At 50.4% G+C, this 16,412-nt stretch overlaps 11 protein-coding genes and 1 non-coding gene across 12 annotated transcripts; 4 read left to right on the forward strand and 8 right to left on the reverse strand.

Annotated features, from left to right (window-relative positions):
- Positions 1-181: 181 nt before the first annotated feature.
- Positions 182-790, forward strand: VPH2 (Vph2p; the record flags this gene model as incomplete). The annotated part of the gene is made up of 1 exon (XM_002552888.1): positions 182-790. One exon carries the CDS (start codon positions 182-184, stop codon positions 788-790), a length of 609 nt encoding a protein of 202 aa, XP_002552934.1.
- An 11-nt stretch (positions 791-801) lies between these two features.
- On the reverse strand, positions 802-1,890 carry SRT1 (ditrans,polycis-polyprenyl diphosphate synthase; the record flags this gene model as incomplete). Its single annotated transcript, XM_002552889.1, has 1 exon — positions 802-1,890. One exon carries the CDS (start codon positions 1,888-1,890, stop codon positions 802-804), a length of 1,089 nt encoding a protein of 362 aa, XP_002552935.1.
- A 227-nt stretch (positions 1,891-2,117) lies between these two features.
- Positions 2,118-3,095, reverse strand: OAC1 (Oac1p; the record flags this gene model as incomplete). Its single annotated transcript, XM_002552890.1, has 1 exon — positions 2,118-3,095. The coding sequence occupies one exon, from the start codon at positions 3,093-3,095 to the stop codon at positions 2,118-2,120; it is 978 nt and encodes a 325-aa protein (XP_002552936.1).
- A 262-nt stretch (positions 3,096-3,357) lies between these two features.
- On the reverse strand, positions 3,358-5,700 carry DGR2 (Dgr2p; the record flags this gene model as incomplete). Its single annotated transcript, XM_002552891.1, has 1 exon — positions 3,358-5,700. One exon carries the CDS (start codon positions 5,698-5,700, stop codon positions 3,358-3,360), a length of 2,343 nt encoding a protein of 780 aa, XP_002552937.1.
- Positions 5,701-5,903: 203 nt separating this feature from the next.
- Positions 5,904-6,302, forward strand: SRP21 (signal recognition particle subunit SRP21; the record flags this gene model as incomplete). The annotated part of the gene is made up of 1 exon (XM_002552892.1): positions 5,904-6,302. The coding sequence occupies one exon, from the start codon at positions 5,904-5,906 to the stop codon at positions 6,300-6,302; it is 399 nt and encodes a 132-aa protein (XP_002552938.1).
- Positions 6,303-6,418: 116 nt separating this feature from the next.
- Positions 6,419-7,942, reverse strand: SSH4 (Ssh4p; the record flags this gene model as incomplete). The annotated part of the gene is made up of 1 exon (XM_002552893.1): positions 6,419-7,942. The coding sequence occupies one exon, from the start codon at positions 7,940-7,942 to the stop codon at positions 6,419-6,421; it is 1,524 nt and encodes a 507-aa protein (XP_002552939.1).
- A 1,294-nt stretch (positions 7,943-9,236) lies between these two features.
- Positions 9,237-9,309, forward strand: KLTH0D05016r. Its single transcript has one exon. It is a non-coding gene; the product is annotated as a tRNA-Ala (tRNA).
- A 328-nt stretch (positions 9,310-9,637) lies between these two features.
- SBA1 (Hsp90 cochaperone SBA1) lies at positions 9,638-10,216 on the forward strand (the record flags this gene model as incomplete). Its single annotated transcript, XM_002552894.1, has 1 exon — positions 9,638-10,216. The coding sequence occupies one exon, from the start codon at positions 9,638-9,640 to the stop codon at positions 10,214-10,216; it is 579 nt and encodes a 192-aa protein (XP_002552940.1).
- A 113-nt stretch (positions 10,217-10,329) lies between these two features.
- KLTH0D05060g (glucose-6-phosphate 1-epimerase) lies at positions 10,330-11,220 on the reverse strand (the record flags this gene model as incomplete). The annotated part of the gene is made up of 1 exon (XM_002552895.1): positions 10,330-11,220. One exon carries the CDS (start codon positions 11,218-11,220, stop codon positions 10,330-10,332), a length of 891 nt encoding a protein of 296 aa, XP_002552941.1.
- Positions 11,221-11,421: 201 nt separating this feature from the next.
- Positions 11,422-12,978, reverse strand: PRR1 (serine/threonine protein kinase PRR1; the record flags this gene model as incomplete). The annotated part of the gene is made up of 1 exon (XM_002552896.1): positions 11,422-12,978. One exon carries the CDS (start codon positions 12,976-12,978, stop codon positions 11,422-11,424), a length of 1,557 nt encoding a protein of 518 aa, XP_002552942.1.
- A 188-nt stretch (positions 12,979-13,166) lies between these two features.
- APN1 (DNA-(apurinic or apyrimidinic site) lyase APN1) lies at positions 13,167-14,384 on the reverse strand (the record flags this gene model as incomplete). The annotated part of the gene is made up of 1 exon (XM_002552897.1): positions 13,167-14,384. The coding sequence occupies one exon, from the start codon at positions 14,382-14,384 to the stop codon at positions 13,167-13,169; it is 1,218 nt and encodes a 405-aa protein (XP_002552943.1).
- Positions 14,385-14,410: 26 nt separating this feature from the next.
- Positions 14,411-15,568, reverse strand: RAD27 (multifunctional nuclease RAD27; the record flags this gene model as incomplete). Its single annotated transcript, XM_002552898.1, has 1 exon — positions 14,411-15,568. The coding sequence occupies one exon, from the start codon at positions 15,566-15,568 to the stop codon at positions 14,411-14,413; it is 1,158 nt and encodes a 385-aa protein (XP_002552944.1).
- Positions 15,569-16,412: the final 844 nt, after the last annotated feature.

The raw sequence follows: 16,412 nt of genomic DNA on the forward strand, positions 1-16,412 counted from the left end.
GAATTCACGTTTGTCTTTGTTTACTTGTTTGCCACCGGTTGGTCTGCTCACGAGATGAGATGGGATAAAAGGCCCTTGATTATTTAAATTTCAACATCGCGTTACACATTTCGAGAAATAGTTCGCCAATTCTAAGATATAGAGCAAGCACGCACGTCTTGGAGACAATTCATTGTGCGCTATGTTCGGAATTAAGCTCAATTCCACGTTAACGAAGCTTTTAGAGCGCTTGGAGGGCAATGCAGAGGCACAGGATATTCTTGAGAAAGGCAGCATATCCATGAAGGCACTGTTAGCTTTTCACAGCGAGCACTGGAGCCATGTCGGGGTGAAAGAGCTTTTGACTCCTCTCGATTTTGCATTCAAAAAGGTGCCAGAGAGGGGTACTGCTTACACAGACGAGTTCAAAGAGCACTTGGAAAAGCTACGGTCAGAACAGGAGGAGAAAGACTACCAAGCAATGGTCAGAAGAGATGGCCTGGGCGCAATGCTAGAAGATAGAGAAGAACTGACACCGGCACAGATGGCCAAGCAAGTCAAAGAGCAAATAACGACTGTTTTTAATGTTTTGGTGTCAGTGGTTTCTGTGGTTTTTGCCGTGTGGTACTGGACAGGCTCCTCGACGCACATGGAACCACCCACCCGTGTACTTTTGTGTCTGTTTGGTGGGATATTGGTGCTTGTGGCTGACGTCGTGGTTTATAATAGCTATCTGCGGAAAATTGAGGAGGCAAGAGTAAGGGAGAGAAGCAAGAAGGAGCGCAAAACCGTGGTGAAAACATTGGATTGAGTAATCATCAGTTAGCTGCGGTCTGCCACGGATATAGCCTGAGGTGGAGAAGGCAAGTCCTCGATAGATACATGCTTTGGCGCTCGAGGGAAAAGTGTCTCTTTCAAGTGGCAAGCGGTGTGAAGTCTAAGTAAACGCCTGGAGTTGCGCCTACGCTGCACGCTTGTGAAGAAACTCCATTTCAGGAGGACCCGAAAAAACTCGAGAAATCCGTAGTCCGGCCACAGCGTGCTAGAAAACTCCACGTGCCCATTTTGGTGGACCTGCCACAACATGTAGTCAGACAGCCGTGTGTGGCCGCTCGTCCTGACCAGGAGGTCGCAATTGTTTGAGTTCTCCCGCAACATCATGTGGTTTGTTAGGACGCTTTCGTCGATTTGTGCAGCTGGGAATCCGTGATACTTGGCGGTCTCCGCGCAGTCGTAAATCGCGTGGTAGATGTCGTTCCTTGACGTATATGGGAAACAAATGTAGAGCATCATAGAGTCGCCTTCGCTTGTCATTCTCTCGACGCTAGAGATCCTGTCGTTCAATTCTTTCGAAATACGGGACCGCTCCCCAACAACGCACAAGCGGAGCCCAAAAAGCTCGCTATTGCAATCCTGGGCCCTGCGTGCTACTTCATCCAGTTTCTCGGCAAGCAAGCTGGTAAGCGTGTCAACCTCTTCTTGAGGCCTGTTGAAATTCTCGATCGAAAACGCATATGCTGAAACTGTCTTGACCCCCAGTGCTCTGCACACTGTAAGCAAGTTCAGCAAAGTTATAGCTCCGGCCTCATGGCCGGATTTGACAGGCAGGCTCAGTGATTTGGCATACCTCCTGTTGCCGTCCATTATGAATGAGACGTGCTCGGGCAGCGGTCCCATTTTGAGGATGTTGGTCAGTGTCATCTGTATTTGCAGCAGCGCCCAGCTTACGCATGCCAGGCTCAATATGAAAGACCATAGTCTCAATTTCTGGGCATGTGCGTACTCCAAAATGGACATGGGGCTTAAAACGTATGGGAACGGCGGCGCCTTAGGTTTGAACCGCTCCTTTGTTTGTTTCAGCTCTTTTTCAATAACGTCTACGGTATTGCTTGACCTGTTGTGTTCCACCATTCTTAATGTGTAACGTCAGGACCTAGATCAATCGCGTCGTTCTCTCAGAAAGTTGTTCCGCGCGTGCTTTCGAGGGGACGCGTAGTCTTGGTAAAATAACCGCCGTCAACTTGTTTTAAATTGTCAAAATAGTGGTTGTTAAAGCGTTCACTACGACGCATCTTTAAGGAGTGTCTATATATCTATATATCGAGTAATATGCAACTGTTATCGACGTATACTGACCATCAAGCTCCGAGGATCTGCTTCTCGACAGCGTAAACGAATTTCATGGTCTGCTCCATGAAGGTTAGACACAGAATCGTGTGTGGGGCGATTCTGAAAAGCTGGGCCTCGAAACCCTTGTAAAGCGCGCTGACACCTTCGATTCTGACAGTCTTGATAAGACAGTCGATGGGACCCTTGTAAAGATTGCCCTTCTGGTTGTATACTCTTGTAAGAATAACATCCCAAGGGTTCATGACAACACCGACACCGATACCAGACAAGGTACTGGCGACCAGATGCAGACCGGTGCCTTCTTTCATGATGTCGTGGTTGAGCAAAAAGCGTTTGGCGGTGTTGTAAATGGGCAGTTGCACGGAGGACCCGGCACCTGTTCTGAGAATAGCGGCGTCCACGCCACGGTATAGACCCTTTAGCCCCTCAGCTCTGTAAATGCTGGAAAGCCCGTTCCAGATCGATGTGTAGTGGGTCTGCTGGCCGATCTGGATGGCATTCGAGTAGGCCTGCATTCTGGTCTTGATCAGGAAAAGTGGAGAGCCCATGATTGCACCAATGATACCGGAGCTTGCGCCGGAGACGACGTTGACAGCCACGTTCTGCACCTTGTGGGGGTCCTGGTTGGGGTAGAACGTTTTGTTCAGCAAAGAACGTATTGGTTCGTAGAACCCAAGTCTGGAACCGTTGAGCCCGATCTGGTAAATGTAAGCGCACGATAGACCCTTTTGCAGGCCTCTGATACCCTCGTTTTTGAAAATGATCTTCAGTGATTGCCATGGGTTTTTGTAGATTCTCTGGGACTCGGCTGACATTTCACCCTGCAGCTGCATTCTAGTCTTGACCAGTTCTATAGGGTTTGTTACTGTCACAGCGATACATGCTGCCAGACCACCTGCGATGAAAGACCCTGTCTTAGTCACCTTTTGGGCGGCAGGCTTGTCAGCGTCAGTCTTTACTCGCGAGATTTCTGCTTCCTTGGACATTTTGCTCTTGTGCGATGGAAGTGGTAAGTCTACCGGAGTAGTGGTATTGGAACCAAATTAACGCTTCTTGTATATTTCTATCTGGTGCTATGACTACTTCTCAAAACTTGAACTTTTTCGCACCAATTTTAAGCCGGTACCGGCCAAACCGCTGATAACCACATGATCGTGACGGGTTCGCGATCACGTAACGAGAAGACCGATTCATCAAAATTCATGAGACTATTGCAATTATTTGCGTAATTTACTTAGTGGATTGTCATTAAGAAGCCCTGACCAGTTGATTACCGCAGCTGTTGCAGATGTAAACAGGCGCCTGAGTATTTAGACGGAGCTTCGGGTCGCCTTTGGTTCTGGTAAGGTCAGTGCTGCCGCACAAGTCGCAGGGAGCCTGCGGCGATGCGGATGTAGGCGCTTCATTCGATGGCGACACACTTTTCAAAGACTTTATGGAGGGCGAGCTACCCAGGGCTCTGGACTTTGTGAGCGTGGATGTGGCAGCCTTCACGGTAGACCCTAGTAACCCGCTGTGCATGTAGGAGCCGTTAGATTCGCTGCCGGATTCTGACTTCGGCGGTGTAGAACTACGCTTCAGACAGCTCAGTACCTTTTTCCGCACGTTAGTGGAGATGTCTGATCTGAACACGCGGATCACACCTGAGCTGTCCGTTGAGACAAATATTGTTCCAATGGCTTCAATCATTGACGGAAAGCGCTTTTGAAGAAGGTCATTCTCCCTCTGGTGCTGTTTTTTGGTATGCAACAGAGACTTGCGGTGTTGTTGTCTCATTACTGCCACGTCGTCTTCGCCTTCGCTTAGTGCCATGGTGAGCTCGCAGATGAAGTCATCTGAGAGCGCTAACGTTTTTGCGGTGTTGACTGGCGCGACTGCAGTGGTTGTCACGGTGCAGTGATGCGCGTGGAATGCAATATAGTGGTGGTTCTTGATAGGCTCGTGTTTGCCTTTATGTGATGGGGTAAGCCCGCTGAGTTGGTCGCTGGCTGGCGGCGAACGCTTTTCTGAGGAATGCGCACTGCCTATACTGAGGCTCCTTCGCAGAAGTCCCCTAATAGATCCGTGCCTATGCGCTTTATTGTTCGAGGACTCATCAAGGTCTGCTGCCCCAGCGCTCGATTCAAGCTTCCAGCAATAAACCCATTGGTTTTCACTTGGAGCGATGACGTACATTTTTTTCCTAGTGGTTGACAAGGTGTGGGCGCTGATCTGGGAATGTGCGTTCTCAAATCCTCGTAAAACTTCCAATAGCGTGCGGTTCTTCACGCTGAATATCCTTATCCTTGAGTCATTAGATGTAACCATTATTCTCAAATCGTTATCTGGGGCAGACTTGAAGAACTCGATACCAGTGATTTTGGGCCCGCTTTCAGTTGACTTTCTGATGCGTCCTTTTGAACTCTCCATGACGTGGAACGTAGAGATCATTTCAAGCCCTCGTGTGTATAGAATCGAGATGTGCCCATTGAAAGTACCTATCGCGGTGTATTTTCCGTCACCAAAGGATGTGTCAATGGCTGTGATTATGTCCCCGCAATAATGCTCGAATGAAACAGAGTGGTCCAAGATGGACCATAGGCGCAACTTATGGTCAAGACAGCCGCTCAGAAAAAAGCGGTCATCGTTAGGATGAAACTTGGCGCAAGTGACAAAATCCGGATGCTCAAATGTTTTTAGAGCCTTTGGCCGGTCGCAGTGCCATAGTCTAGCTGTCTTGTCCATTGACGTGGTGAGTATAAATCCGTTCTTTGACCAGTCGAGGTCCAGAATGTCCTGTGTATGCCCTTGAAAGGTTCGATAAGGAAGTGGATGGAATACAGGTGCGTAGAGATCCATCAGCCCCGGGGCTGTAACCTGGTCCAGTTCATCTTTGTTGCTCCGCCCTGTTGCAGCCGAAGGTGGCATTCGCAAGGATATGCGCTTAGCTTGCGGTTTTGTGGTACTGTTGCTAAGATCGTTGCGTTCCAAGGGCGAAGCTATCACTTTCCATATCCTTAGCGTACAATCCTTACCGCCTGTGGCTAGAAATCTGCCATCGCGACTGAACTTGGTAGCCCATACAGCTCTTCCGTTGTTTTCGCTCAATGTACTGAGTGTCGTGTTGGAAGAAGAGGTAATATCGCCGTTGTCAAGTCTCAATTCTTGCGCAAGAAATAAACGACGGAACTGCTTGATGCGGGGTTGTTTGTTGAAAACTCGGAGATAGGCCGGCTGCTTGAGGTATCTTTTAAATTGTTCACGGTTGATGCGTCCAAAAATGTTGTTTAAAACAGGATCTGCCGGATCATCCGAGGCCGTATGCGCCTTTTGCAATTCCTTTGCCTCTTCTTTCGGACCTAGGACCCTTGTCGAAAAATCCTGAATCTTAAAGGAGGGCTTCGACATTTCAAACTGGACCGGGGCAATATGCGTTGTAAACTCCCGGCAGGTCGCGCCACCAACGCTCCGTCGACCACTTTCCGTGTCACCACCGTTACTATGACTGCTTTCGCTAGTAGTCTCGCTGCTATTTTGGCTCGACGGCTTCGAAAGGATCAAGTCCTCGGTGGAACTTCCGGAAAGTTCGAACTCTGGCTTTGGACCATGCATTCGCTCCTCTTCAGTACTCTGTAGAATTTCGTTGTGGTCCCTGAGTGGCGATTAGTTTTAATTCCATGTATAATACGGAAAAACAATATAGATTAATTATAGAACAACAGTTGCAACTGAAGTGAACGAAAAGATTAGAAAAAAAGGCAAAACATCCTATTTGGGCTAAAGCAGGGTTTAAGGGTCCAACCTATTTCAGAACCATGTCTGTAGATGCGCTGGATAGCTTTATAACAAACTCAGTGACCCTCTTGGAGGCTAATCCTTCAGAGACTGTTTTATCTGTTACATACAATCCCAAAGCCAAGTCAGGGAAAGTTGCGTTCAAAACCCACAACTCAAAGTTGTCAACTCGTTTCAAGTTTACTACGTCCAGATCAAAAGATGTATCGCGGCTTCTGAGTGCTCTAGGGCCCCGCGGCGTGTCGATCAACAACGGAAAAATCGAAAAGAAGAGAACAGGCAAAAAGGTGCAGGCAGTCGGTGGAATGAGTACTCTGCTAGCTAATGTTGATGTTCCAGAGGCTTTGGAGGAGCCCATCCAGCAAGCTAAGCCGTCAAAGCCTGCGTCTGGGAAAAAGAAGAAGAACAAGAAGCGTTAAATGAGGGCTCCTTGACAAGGATCCAATCATATATAGATTATAATTACCAAAAACACCGTGTTAGAAAATGGAAGTTAGCAGAAAACTGAAGATAGCCGGGTAGTAAAGGTGCGCGTTCACTTGAAACCGCGCTTTGCGCCGCGCTTGCGGTTTTTCTTCCGATTTTTTTTCTTGTTGCTCCTAGGCTTCAGTGGGCGCACCTCCTCAGCTCCATCTTCTCGATCAAAAGTTGATGACCTATTCTCATACTCTTCCAGATCTTTAGAGCTTGGTTCGCCTTCACGAATCGTTACCGTTGTTTCCGCCAGCGGTGCCAACTCTTCAGTTGGATACATTGGGGGTAAGTCTTCGCCCTTTTGCAGTACAACGTCCTTTTTGATCTCGTCTCCGTTGTATGCTGGCGGTACTCCGATTTCTCCGTAGACGCTTCCGAATGCATACTTCTTTACGTTGGCTTCCACATATACGAACCCCAGCTGTCCTAAGTTGACTTGCAATTCAATTTCATCAGATGCTAAATCCTCATCATGCGAGTCGTGAACATTTTCCAACTGTTCGTGTATTGCTCGAGGCGCCTTTTGATCCATGTCGCTTGCAAGTATGCGCTCGCGCAAGGACACATTATCACAATCCTCCATCAGGCCCTCTCGCGTGTAGCTTCTTGTGTACGCAGCATTCATTGCGCCAATACCGATAAATAGGTCGATTCCAACATTGTGCGTCAGATCCATTAGTTTTTTACCGTTATGCGTAATTAGGATGGTCCCAGTTTTATACCGGTACCCAAACCCTATGACATCACCCTCCTGAAGCTTAGGCAACAATGTGTTAGCATAGAATGGATTATTCATCCGCAGCTTGCCTGTTGACTCGTATGCTATGGAAAACTGTGCCATGCCGGGCATTCTAAAGTAGGGGTACGGACACGTCACCAGGCCGCAGCTGAAGATCGAGTTAGATTTGGCGGGATACTTGAACACCTTGACCTCGAAGTAGACTGCGTCTTTCTTGTTGTGCGGAAGTGGGTAGTTCATTACCGCAGAAGAGCTTCTGTTGAATTTGGTGAACGTAACATCGAGTTTGTCCTGAACGATGAAACTGGGCAGAAAATTCCCGTACTGGTCGACGTTGTCGTTGATGGAGGGCAGAAAATAATAACTCTGGATGCCCCGGTCCTTGATGAACTGCTTGTCGTTGATGTTCGTATATGTTCCAAACTCCTTTACAATGGGAGGACACATTTTTTGAAACTCGCGGCACCGCTGGTACAGTTCGACCTCAAACGTTGACATGCGGGGCAATTCCTGTGCCTCCTGTTCGAGGAGGGCTTGCTCGTCGTCGTATTGGCCTGGAGTGAGGAACGAGCCATCCAGCAGAACCCCGCTACGCTTCTTCTTGAACAGGTTGGGCAACGCGGACGCCACTTCCTCGTCATACTCAGACTCGTCGGTGCTGCAAAACGTCACGTAGACGGCTACTATTATCAGCATCAGCATCAATACTGCGAAGGTAACTGACAGGCTGATCAAGAACACAAGGCTTATGGCTTCGCCATCCTGGTGATCTCCAATAGGTGGGTCGAAGAGGGGGTCTCCCGAAATCTGGAACCCGGTCGGGCTATAAGCAGAGAGCTTCTGCATGTGCTGAGTAAAGGCTTGAAATGCGCTGAAAGTTCACGGAGAGATGGGTATTTATCGTATGTTAAGGTTGTCTGCGGAGAGAGTCACCTATTAGGATCCTGAAAGGCCAATACGTGGTCGTTTTATACGCGAATACTAAGGCTCGGCCTGGAGGAGGGTGACTTTTGTATCAAGATGCGGCGCGTTCCGCGAGGCTGCGAAGTCAGCAATGGGCCTGTGGGAAGCCGGCTTTATATCCTGAGCGCCGCTCATAGGATATTTATCTCTGTTTTCCCGGTCCTTGCCGGCCATTCCGCTATGGAAAGCCTGGCCGGACATGATGGCGGTCGCGACTTGAAAAATAGCTGCTTACCGAGAAGCCTGAGGGGAAAAAAGCGTGGAACACAGTGATACTGGCTGCGTTGCAGCTAAACTTCTGAGCCTTGGGTTTTGGGGCGTTGTTTGCTGTGGCGGGGAACGCTCAGGCGACAGCAGACGCATCGCACTTGTATTACGCGGAAAGAGAGGGGTCTATTCACCTACATAACTCCGAAGTCTAGGCTTCGGGTATGGCACGGGTGCGGCTCTCGAACACGGCGTGGGTCGCAAATTGCAGGTGCCAACAAGGGTTTGAACGGCACAGGACCCTCAACACTGTCCAAACATACAAGGTACTCTGCGACGCCAAGCGTCAATACACATTGCTGATTGAGCCCAGAAAAAGAACGGCACCCACCGCGCAAAAAGCCGACCCTGTGTTTCGCGCCCGCGACGACGGAATTCTTCGTCCCGGACCCTTCGCCACCGCTTATGTAAGCACACGGGCGACAGATTTCTCCAAAGTGATCTCGTAGTTTTCGGCAGATCTCTAACATATTGTCCACAGCTAGCGCGCACGAGATCCGCCTTATCCAAGGACCGACCAAAACACAAGCTGAGCTCAAACGACAGTGGCACTCGTGACACAACCCGCACAAGACGCATCAGATTGGCAGTCGCTGTTATGCGTAATAGATCTCCTGCGGTACAAAGCTTTGTAATCACTTCCTGTTGCCTATTGACTTTTACGTAAACATGGCCAATCCGTATGCCAACGTACCGCTGTTACGGTGTTGAAACCAGCGCAGGAAGCGTGCTTTTGAAGACATGGATTTCTTTCTCTCTGCCCCAATCTCATCTTTGGAAGCTTCAACTAACGCCTCCTTCTGTCGTCTCAAGAAGCATGTTCATCATCGCAGCCACGCCCTTACGACAATCGACGACAGATCTGTATATTGGTACAGTATATCTTCAAACCTAAGAGAAAACATCTTCTGGGCGTGTGGCGTAGTTGGTAGCGCGCTCCCTTAGCATGGGAGAGGTCATCGGTTCGACTCCGGTCTCGTCCAATTTTTTTGCAGATATTTTTTGGTATGCCATATCCATTGTTGGCAGCGAATGCACTGGTGAAGACAGCAGTTCGTGCGCAGACAATGCACTAGGGCGCAAGCGCTGGAGAGCCAATAATCAATCAACTACGAAAAACAGCCCAAGGCGGCGCTGGCTCGATGATTATTCGGCATTGTTCTGCCATTTTCTAGAAGGTTCGTTCACGTGCGCAAAGGTTTGGTGCAGGTATAAAAATCAAGAAGGGGCCGATACAAGCTTTCGGGTTACGCTTCTTGAGACGGCTAGAAACACGCACAAAGCATCTCAATCACATCAATCACAGCAGTTATGTCACCAACCATTACACCTGAAGTACTGTGGGCGCAGAGATCCAGTAGCACCGACGCTGAGAAGAACTACTTATTGGTCACAATTGTGATCCCAGACTGCAGCGAACCCTCTCTGGACCTGGAATCCACGCACCTGGAGTTCAAAGCCAAGTCTCCTGGCCACGTGGGCGACGAGCAGGAGCACCAATACCACCTGCGCATCGACTTCTTCAAGGAAATTGACGCCAAGAAGTCGCTGGGACGCGTGGCGAACGGCAGAAACTACTTCCTGAAACTCTACAAAAAGGACCTCGAGGAGGAGTACTGGCCCCGCCTGACCAAGGAGAAGCTGAAGTACCACTACATCAAAACCGACTTCAACAAGTGGGTCGATGAGGACGAGCAGGAGGAACAGGAAGAAGAAGACTTCGGGTTCCCAGGTGCCGGTGCCGGTGCTGGCGGCCAGGATGCCCAGGCCGCGGCCCTGCAGGAGCTTCTGAAAGGCGGCGGCCAAGGCGCGGGCCAGCAGGACCAGGCAGCCGCTCTGCAAGAGCTGTTAAAGAACGGCGGCCAAGGCCTGGGCGGTGAAGACGCCTGATGCCCTTGCTTCTTCCATGAAATGACCGGCGCCCGCAAGGTGCCCGCGTGTCTGCACGATTCTGTATATCTAATGAGGAAAAATATTTTAGAGTAAAGTACGACTGTGTATATTCAAAGCACTTGGTAGTTGAGTTCGTCCTTGTAGAGCAGCTGGTATGCGGTCCAGCTCTGGCCTGGTTGTAGCTCCAGAAGGCTGTGAACATGGCCGGATTCCACGCATACCATCTCTTTGAATCCGCTCTTGGGCTCGAAGTCTGCCATTCCCTTGGACTTCTCGACCCATGGATTCCAGGTCACGACATCGGGCAGATTGTGCCTCTTGACGGTGTGTATAGGGTGGCCCTTGTCGATGACCTGTATTAGACGGTCCTCCTGCACCCTTTGGTAGATGCGGTCCAGTTCCTCGTGGAACGAAACCACGGGCTGTCTGTCAACGTAGGACTCCTGCAGCATTTGGTCGTAAAGCTTGGCACCCGTTAGGTTGGACACTAGAGTGTCTTCGATGTCCGCGATCTTGAGGTAGGTGTGGAACAGCCAGTTGAATTTCAGCGGTTGCGAGCTAGAAGTGTTTGACACCTCGATGTGCGTCTTCAAGTGCCCCGAGCCTAGTTCGACCGTCAAAATCAAAGAGTAGTCCATTGGCCATAGCTTTGTCAGCTCGGGGTTAGCCAACTCGGGGCCCAGTCCAAACTGCACCGTAGGAGGGTTAGCGCTAACCTGGCCCAGAAACTCCCAAGTAGAGTTTCTGGCTAGGCCATGCTGGGGCAGTTTGCTGAGGAACTCATCATCCTCGTTCTTTCCAAATACAGGAAACACCAATGGAATACCACCACGCACAGGCTTTGACCCGTCCAGCTTGGCAGCTGAGGATAACCACAGCTGTTCTTGGCCCTCTAGACTCCAGGAGTAGACAGTAGCGCCATACTTGAGGATCTTGACAAAGGTCTTGCTGTTTTCAGGATGCGTCAGGATGACTTCGGTATCTGTTTCTTCTACTGACATGGTCGATGTGGCGATACAGGCTGGCTCAATGTTACTGTTCAAGTTGTTTATGATGGGCTCATTTCACCCAAATGAAGCGAAGGTCAGTATCAACGTTTGCAGTGATTATTCCTGTAGCGGTGATATACCGGTATATAAGGTCGAGGAAGAGGGAAGTGCCACTCAAGTGGTCAATGCGTTCTATATAACTTGTTTTTCACTTCAAGAAGCGAACCGCAAAGTTGGGACCAGTTCGTGGACATAGGGATTTTTGTAAATCTCCTGAATGCTATAACGAAGGTTCTTACGAGTGAGACAGTTACCAACGATCTCTTTGGCGGGAGAATCTGATTCAGGCATTTTGATCCACCTCCATTCGAAACGCGATATTCTGTGTGCTGTAGAGCTTCTTCTCTGTCTTTTTCCAGGGGCTGCCGAGGGCAATGGATCGAAGGGAAGCCTATCCTCAAGTAATGCATATAAAATCACGCCCATTGCCCATGAATCGCTCAAGCGACCATCATAAGGCACCCCCATGAGGATTTCAGGTGAAACGTAATCTTCAGACCCGCACCGGGTAGTGCACATCTCCTCAGGCTCGATCCGCCTGCAAAGCCCAAAGTCCGCAAGTTCAACGAGGTGGTGGTTATGCAAGAGCTCTGGCTGCTCGCGCATCGCAAGGATGTCGTCCAGAGGGTACTTTATCAAAACGTTCTCAAGCTTCAAGTCTCGATGTACAATAAGGTTTTCGTGGAGGTACTTTACAGCCAAAGTGAGCTCTGTAAATATTCTTCGTAGCAGCCAATCTGGTAATGTGTTCTGGCTGGCTAGCTCAAAAAGGTCGCCACCCGCGCAGTAGGACATGACCATGTCGCATGGAGGTAGCCCTCTGGAAAGGTCTCTTGAGCTGAGCGGGCGCTTGTTGTTCAGGAAAGTGGGGTCATTAATTGCTAGAAATTGAATAATACAAGGATGGGAAACGCAGAGGAGGGCCTCAAGCTCTCTTGTTAGGGAGTTTTCAACGCGTGAGAGAACTTCGCGAAAGCGCGGAGATTTTGGGGATGCAGATAGTGTCAATGCCTCGGGATATTTTACACGCTTCACAGCAACCTTCTGTGGCATTGCCGCATTTTGTTCGGTCACCTCATAGAGGTAGACGTCACTGAAGTTTCCCACTCCGATCTGTTTCACTTTCCTCCAGTAGAGTGGGGTGGAGGTGTCGTTAACTGAATAACCCGTTAGGACGTCCTCGGAATCGCTTTGAGCAGGGTCAGCGGCAGTCAGCGAACTCTGAGAGGCAGGCGCGTATTCATGAATGGCATCGAGCTTCAGCTCCACACCCGAAAGCGATGAAACTCTCTGTGAGAGGCTGCTTGCGGTAGCCGGGGCCAAAGCGCTGTGGGGCGCGTACTCAGACAGGATCCGCTGCCGATCTTCCAGGATATGAGATCTGTTGAGGAGCTCAGCACCAATTGGCATCAAGCCGCCGTACCCCTTTTTTGCGCGCGCGGTCGCGCTGGATGGAGTGCTTGGAAACTTCTGCTCCATCGGGGACCTAACGGCTGAACCCGGGGAACACGGCGTGTAGACCAACGGGGTTGGCAGCATATTCATGTCGCCCTCCCCGAACTGGCTGGTTGATAACTTTGGAGGCGTTGTAGCAACCTCAATGCTATCAGAGTGGCCAGGACGCTCCTCTACGGCGGGAAACTCAGCTTGTGCAATTTTCGGTGCTTGCGCCGCTGAGTTCCGGTACATTGCAGCGCTCTTATCGTCCATTCTAGCTTATGCAGGCTAAACTCAAAGGGGAGCCTCTTGTTAGTAGGACGAGTGGCTTCCAATGACCTTTGCTTGGTGTTTTCGCGTTATGAATTCCTCAACGGCGAAGGATGATAAGTATATTTATGACGCGATTGGGTTTGTCGTGTTATACGATATGATATCGAGCTAGTTCTCATGTCAGCGGTTTAGGTCTCTTTCTTCGCCCTTTTTGAGCTCAATTGCTGGGATATATCTGTGCCGTTGTTCGCGCGCTTTTTGCTGACCTTCGTTGCTTTGGTCTTTTTCTTATCAAATTTAGCTAGTTGCTCATTTCGAGACTTGGCACCTTCAGAGAGTAAATCTTTAGACTTCGACTCAAATTCAGGCTGGTCTTTTGCCTCGTCAAGGCCTTCCAGCCACTCCAAAAGCTTAATCTCGTGGCCGTACCCTTCGTCTTTGGTATGGGGGGTTTCCAGTATCACAGGTATGCCGCGCAAGAACTCTGAGTTCGCAACTAGCTTAAAAACTTCAAGCCCTAAGAAGCCTTGGCCAAGCTTTTCGTGCAAATCACGATTTGCAGCAAGAGGAGCCTTGGAGTCATTAAGATGGATTGCTGAGAGGTACTTGAATCCCACCGTCTTGTCGAAAGTTTGCCAGAATTTGTCATAAGAATCCTTGGAGCTGATGTCGTAGCCTGCAGCGAACGTGTGGCACGTGTCGACACACACGCCAACCCTGTCCTTGTTCTCAACCATGTCGATCACATCCTTTAGGTCTTGCAGGTCGCTTCCCACCAGGGAGCCCGTTCCCGCCATGTTCTCGAGGACAATCTTTACAAATTTTGTTTCGGCGATTGCCTTATTGATGTACGACGCGAGCTGGCGCAGCTGCTTTGCATGGTTTCCTTTCAGCGACGAGCCGGGGTGGAAGTTATAGAGCCCAACGCCCAGCTGTTCACACCTTTTGAGGTCATCAATGAAACTCGCATAGCTCTTCTCGGCTTTCTCCGGCTCTGGGTTCGCTAAATTGATGAAGTACTGGCCATGCGGCAGGACATCTGTCAAAGGATTGTAGCCGAGTTCCTTGCATTTCTGCTTGAATTTGTCGATCTCCTCTTGGGTGTAGTCCGGCGACACCCATTTCCGCGGAGACTTCAGAAACATGGCAAATGCATTACATCCGATGTTGTAAGCGTTTGTTACACTGTTAGAGATGCCGCCAGCTGTGGAAATGTGCGCGCCGAATTTATACTTGGAAGTTGAGCATCTAGAGAACTGGGACATTACGGTTTCAGTGAGCGAATATGTTGAATGTGTCACCACATTTTTCTTTGATAACATTACGACTTTTTTACTGTCAAATTCTTTTACATACATATTTGATGCTGGATGGAAAGCGTGATACGACGCTGGAGAAACGCGCATGCATGCAGACTGGCAACTGTCGCTCTCTATTTTCTTGGCCTTCCAGGCTTGCCTACTTTACCCTTTGTAGCCTGCTTGCCTGCTTTAGTGGACTTAGCCTTGGCGTTTGCCGCGGCCAGCTGCTCTTTGTTCTTCGGTTTCACTTTGAAAAAACCGTCGAGCCTGCCTTGTACTCCGGTCTTTAGCCCTTTTTGTAGTCTTTTTATCCCGGACCGGATGCGCTCTTCGTTGAAGCCTTTCTCCTTACACATGAAATCCACGAGCTCCTGTTCCTGGGGCTCAGACCATTTAAGGTCGACTTCCGAGCCCTTGACGACGTCCGGATCTAGGAATAGCTGGCGCGCCTCCTTGAACGGCCAGTTTTCGGGCACTTTCCACTTGTTGTTGGCCTGGCCGGATTCGATGTACTCCACGATGTTTTCCAGAGTCTTGTGTTCCTTGATGAGCTTCAATGCGGTGACGGGGCCCACGCCACGGATGCTGTCGCAGTAGTCGCAACCCAGCATGATGCCGAGATCGATGAATTGCTCGATGGAGAGCTCGAGTCCCTGCAGCAGGATCTCGGTGTTGATCTCGTGGATAGGCTCCTTCTTGGCCTCGGAGAACGTTAGATGGCGCAGCAGGAACGGCGTGCGGTAGCATAGGGTGTCCATATCCTCGCTTGCAGCAGCGTAGACCTTGCCGGCTTTCGCGAGCTCAGCACACTGGGCTTCGGCCTCGCACGGCGCTTCGACGTAGGGCAGGCCCATCAGGCGCAGCAGCTTCTTGGCTTCCTCGTTGTGTTCTGGCGTCACCTTCACAAGGCGGCGCTCGTGCTTCAGCTTTTCGGCCTCCTCTACGGCCTCTTTGAGTTTCTCCTCTGTGGTCGCGCGCCGGGCGCTTCTCTTGCTGAGCTCGTGCGACTTCAGAACGGGCGGTTTACCGTCGAACACGTAGCACGGCTTAATGCCATTGTCGATCATGCGCAGCGTCCGGTAGAATATTCCCATGAGGTGTGACGTGGTTTCCCCAGACTCGCTTGCCAGTTGCACACCGTCCTGTTGCCGGACGGCGATGAGGAACTGGTATAGCGACATGGACGCGTCGATGGCCACCTTGCGCCCGAAGAAGTTTTTGATTTCGCTCTTGCGCACCGCGGAGGGTACGTGCTCCGAGATAATGGCATTGAGGCCCTTGATACCCATGGTTAGCTGATGTGTGTGTGCGTGTGTGCGTGCGTGTGCGAAGGTGTGTGTGCCGATCGCGAACTCTGTAGAGGGTTTTTGACGAGGGCGATGAGATGCTTTTCACGAGACGCGTAAACTTGACTTTTTGAAAGAACGCGTCAGTGCTAGGGCAGCGGGGCGACGCCTGCGGCGTATACACGTGGGGAAAGTTGCCGGGGCCGCCTCTTGGCCGGAGAGCTTGCGAGACGGTGCGTGCGAACGTCTTGGGACTTCCCAGTCTCCCCAGAACGCGCGCGTTCCCATTCTAACTCAAGGTTTCCTGCATTTAATACACATTAGACAAAAACTTTAAAGTAGATCCATGTCCCCCAAACATGAAAAACATGTGCACACTGGAACTTTCAGAATATGTAGTTCGTTGGCCTAAACAAAACCCGCTGGCAATAACACTTAGCGACTATTACCATAGTGGCACAGCACGCTTCTCGGAAACCCAAACTATCCAGGCCTGGTTCAGCACGCTTTCCCTCAAAACAGCTCCCACTCCCCGTAGTGTTCTGTGACGACGCAGAAAAAGAGCCTTGCTCTTCTCACATCTTGGACGTCGTACATAACGATACACAGATCGGCGGCTCGCTAAGATCGCTACTCTCGATGCCACCCCGTGCCACCTCGCGCTTCTGGGGAATCGTCCACACGCCTTATTAAACGCACGAACGTGGTCCACAACGCGCCTAGCGCGCAGGCTGCTCCTTCGCCTCCCCACTTCCCGCCTAGAACCGCGGCCAAGGGTCCAGCTCCAGGTTCTTGTCCCTCAAAAGCCGCGGCACGCCTAGCACTGCGTGCCAAAAAACCTCTTCTG

Source organism: Lachancea thermotolerans (genome assembly GCF_000142805.1).
Source record: "Lachancea thermotolerans CBS 6340 chromosome D complete sequence".
NCBI classification, from domain to species: Eukaryota; Fungi; Ascomycota; class Saccharomycetes; order Saccharomycetales; family Saccharomycetaceae; genus Lachancea; species Lachancea thermotolerans.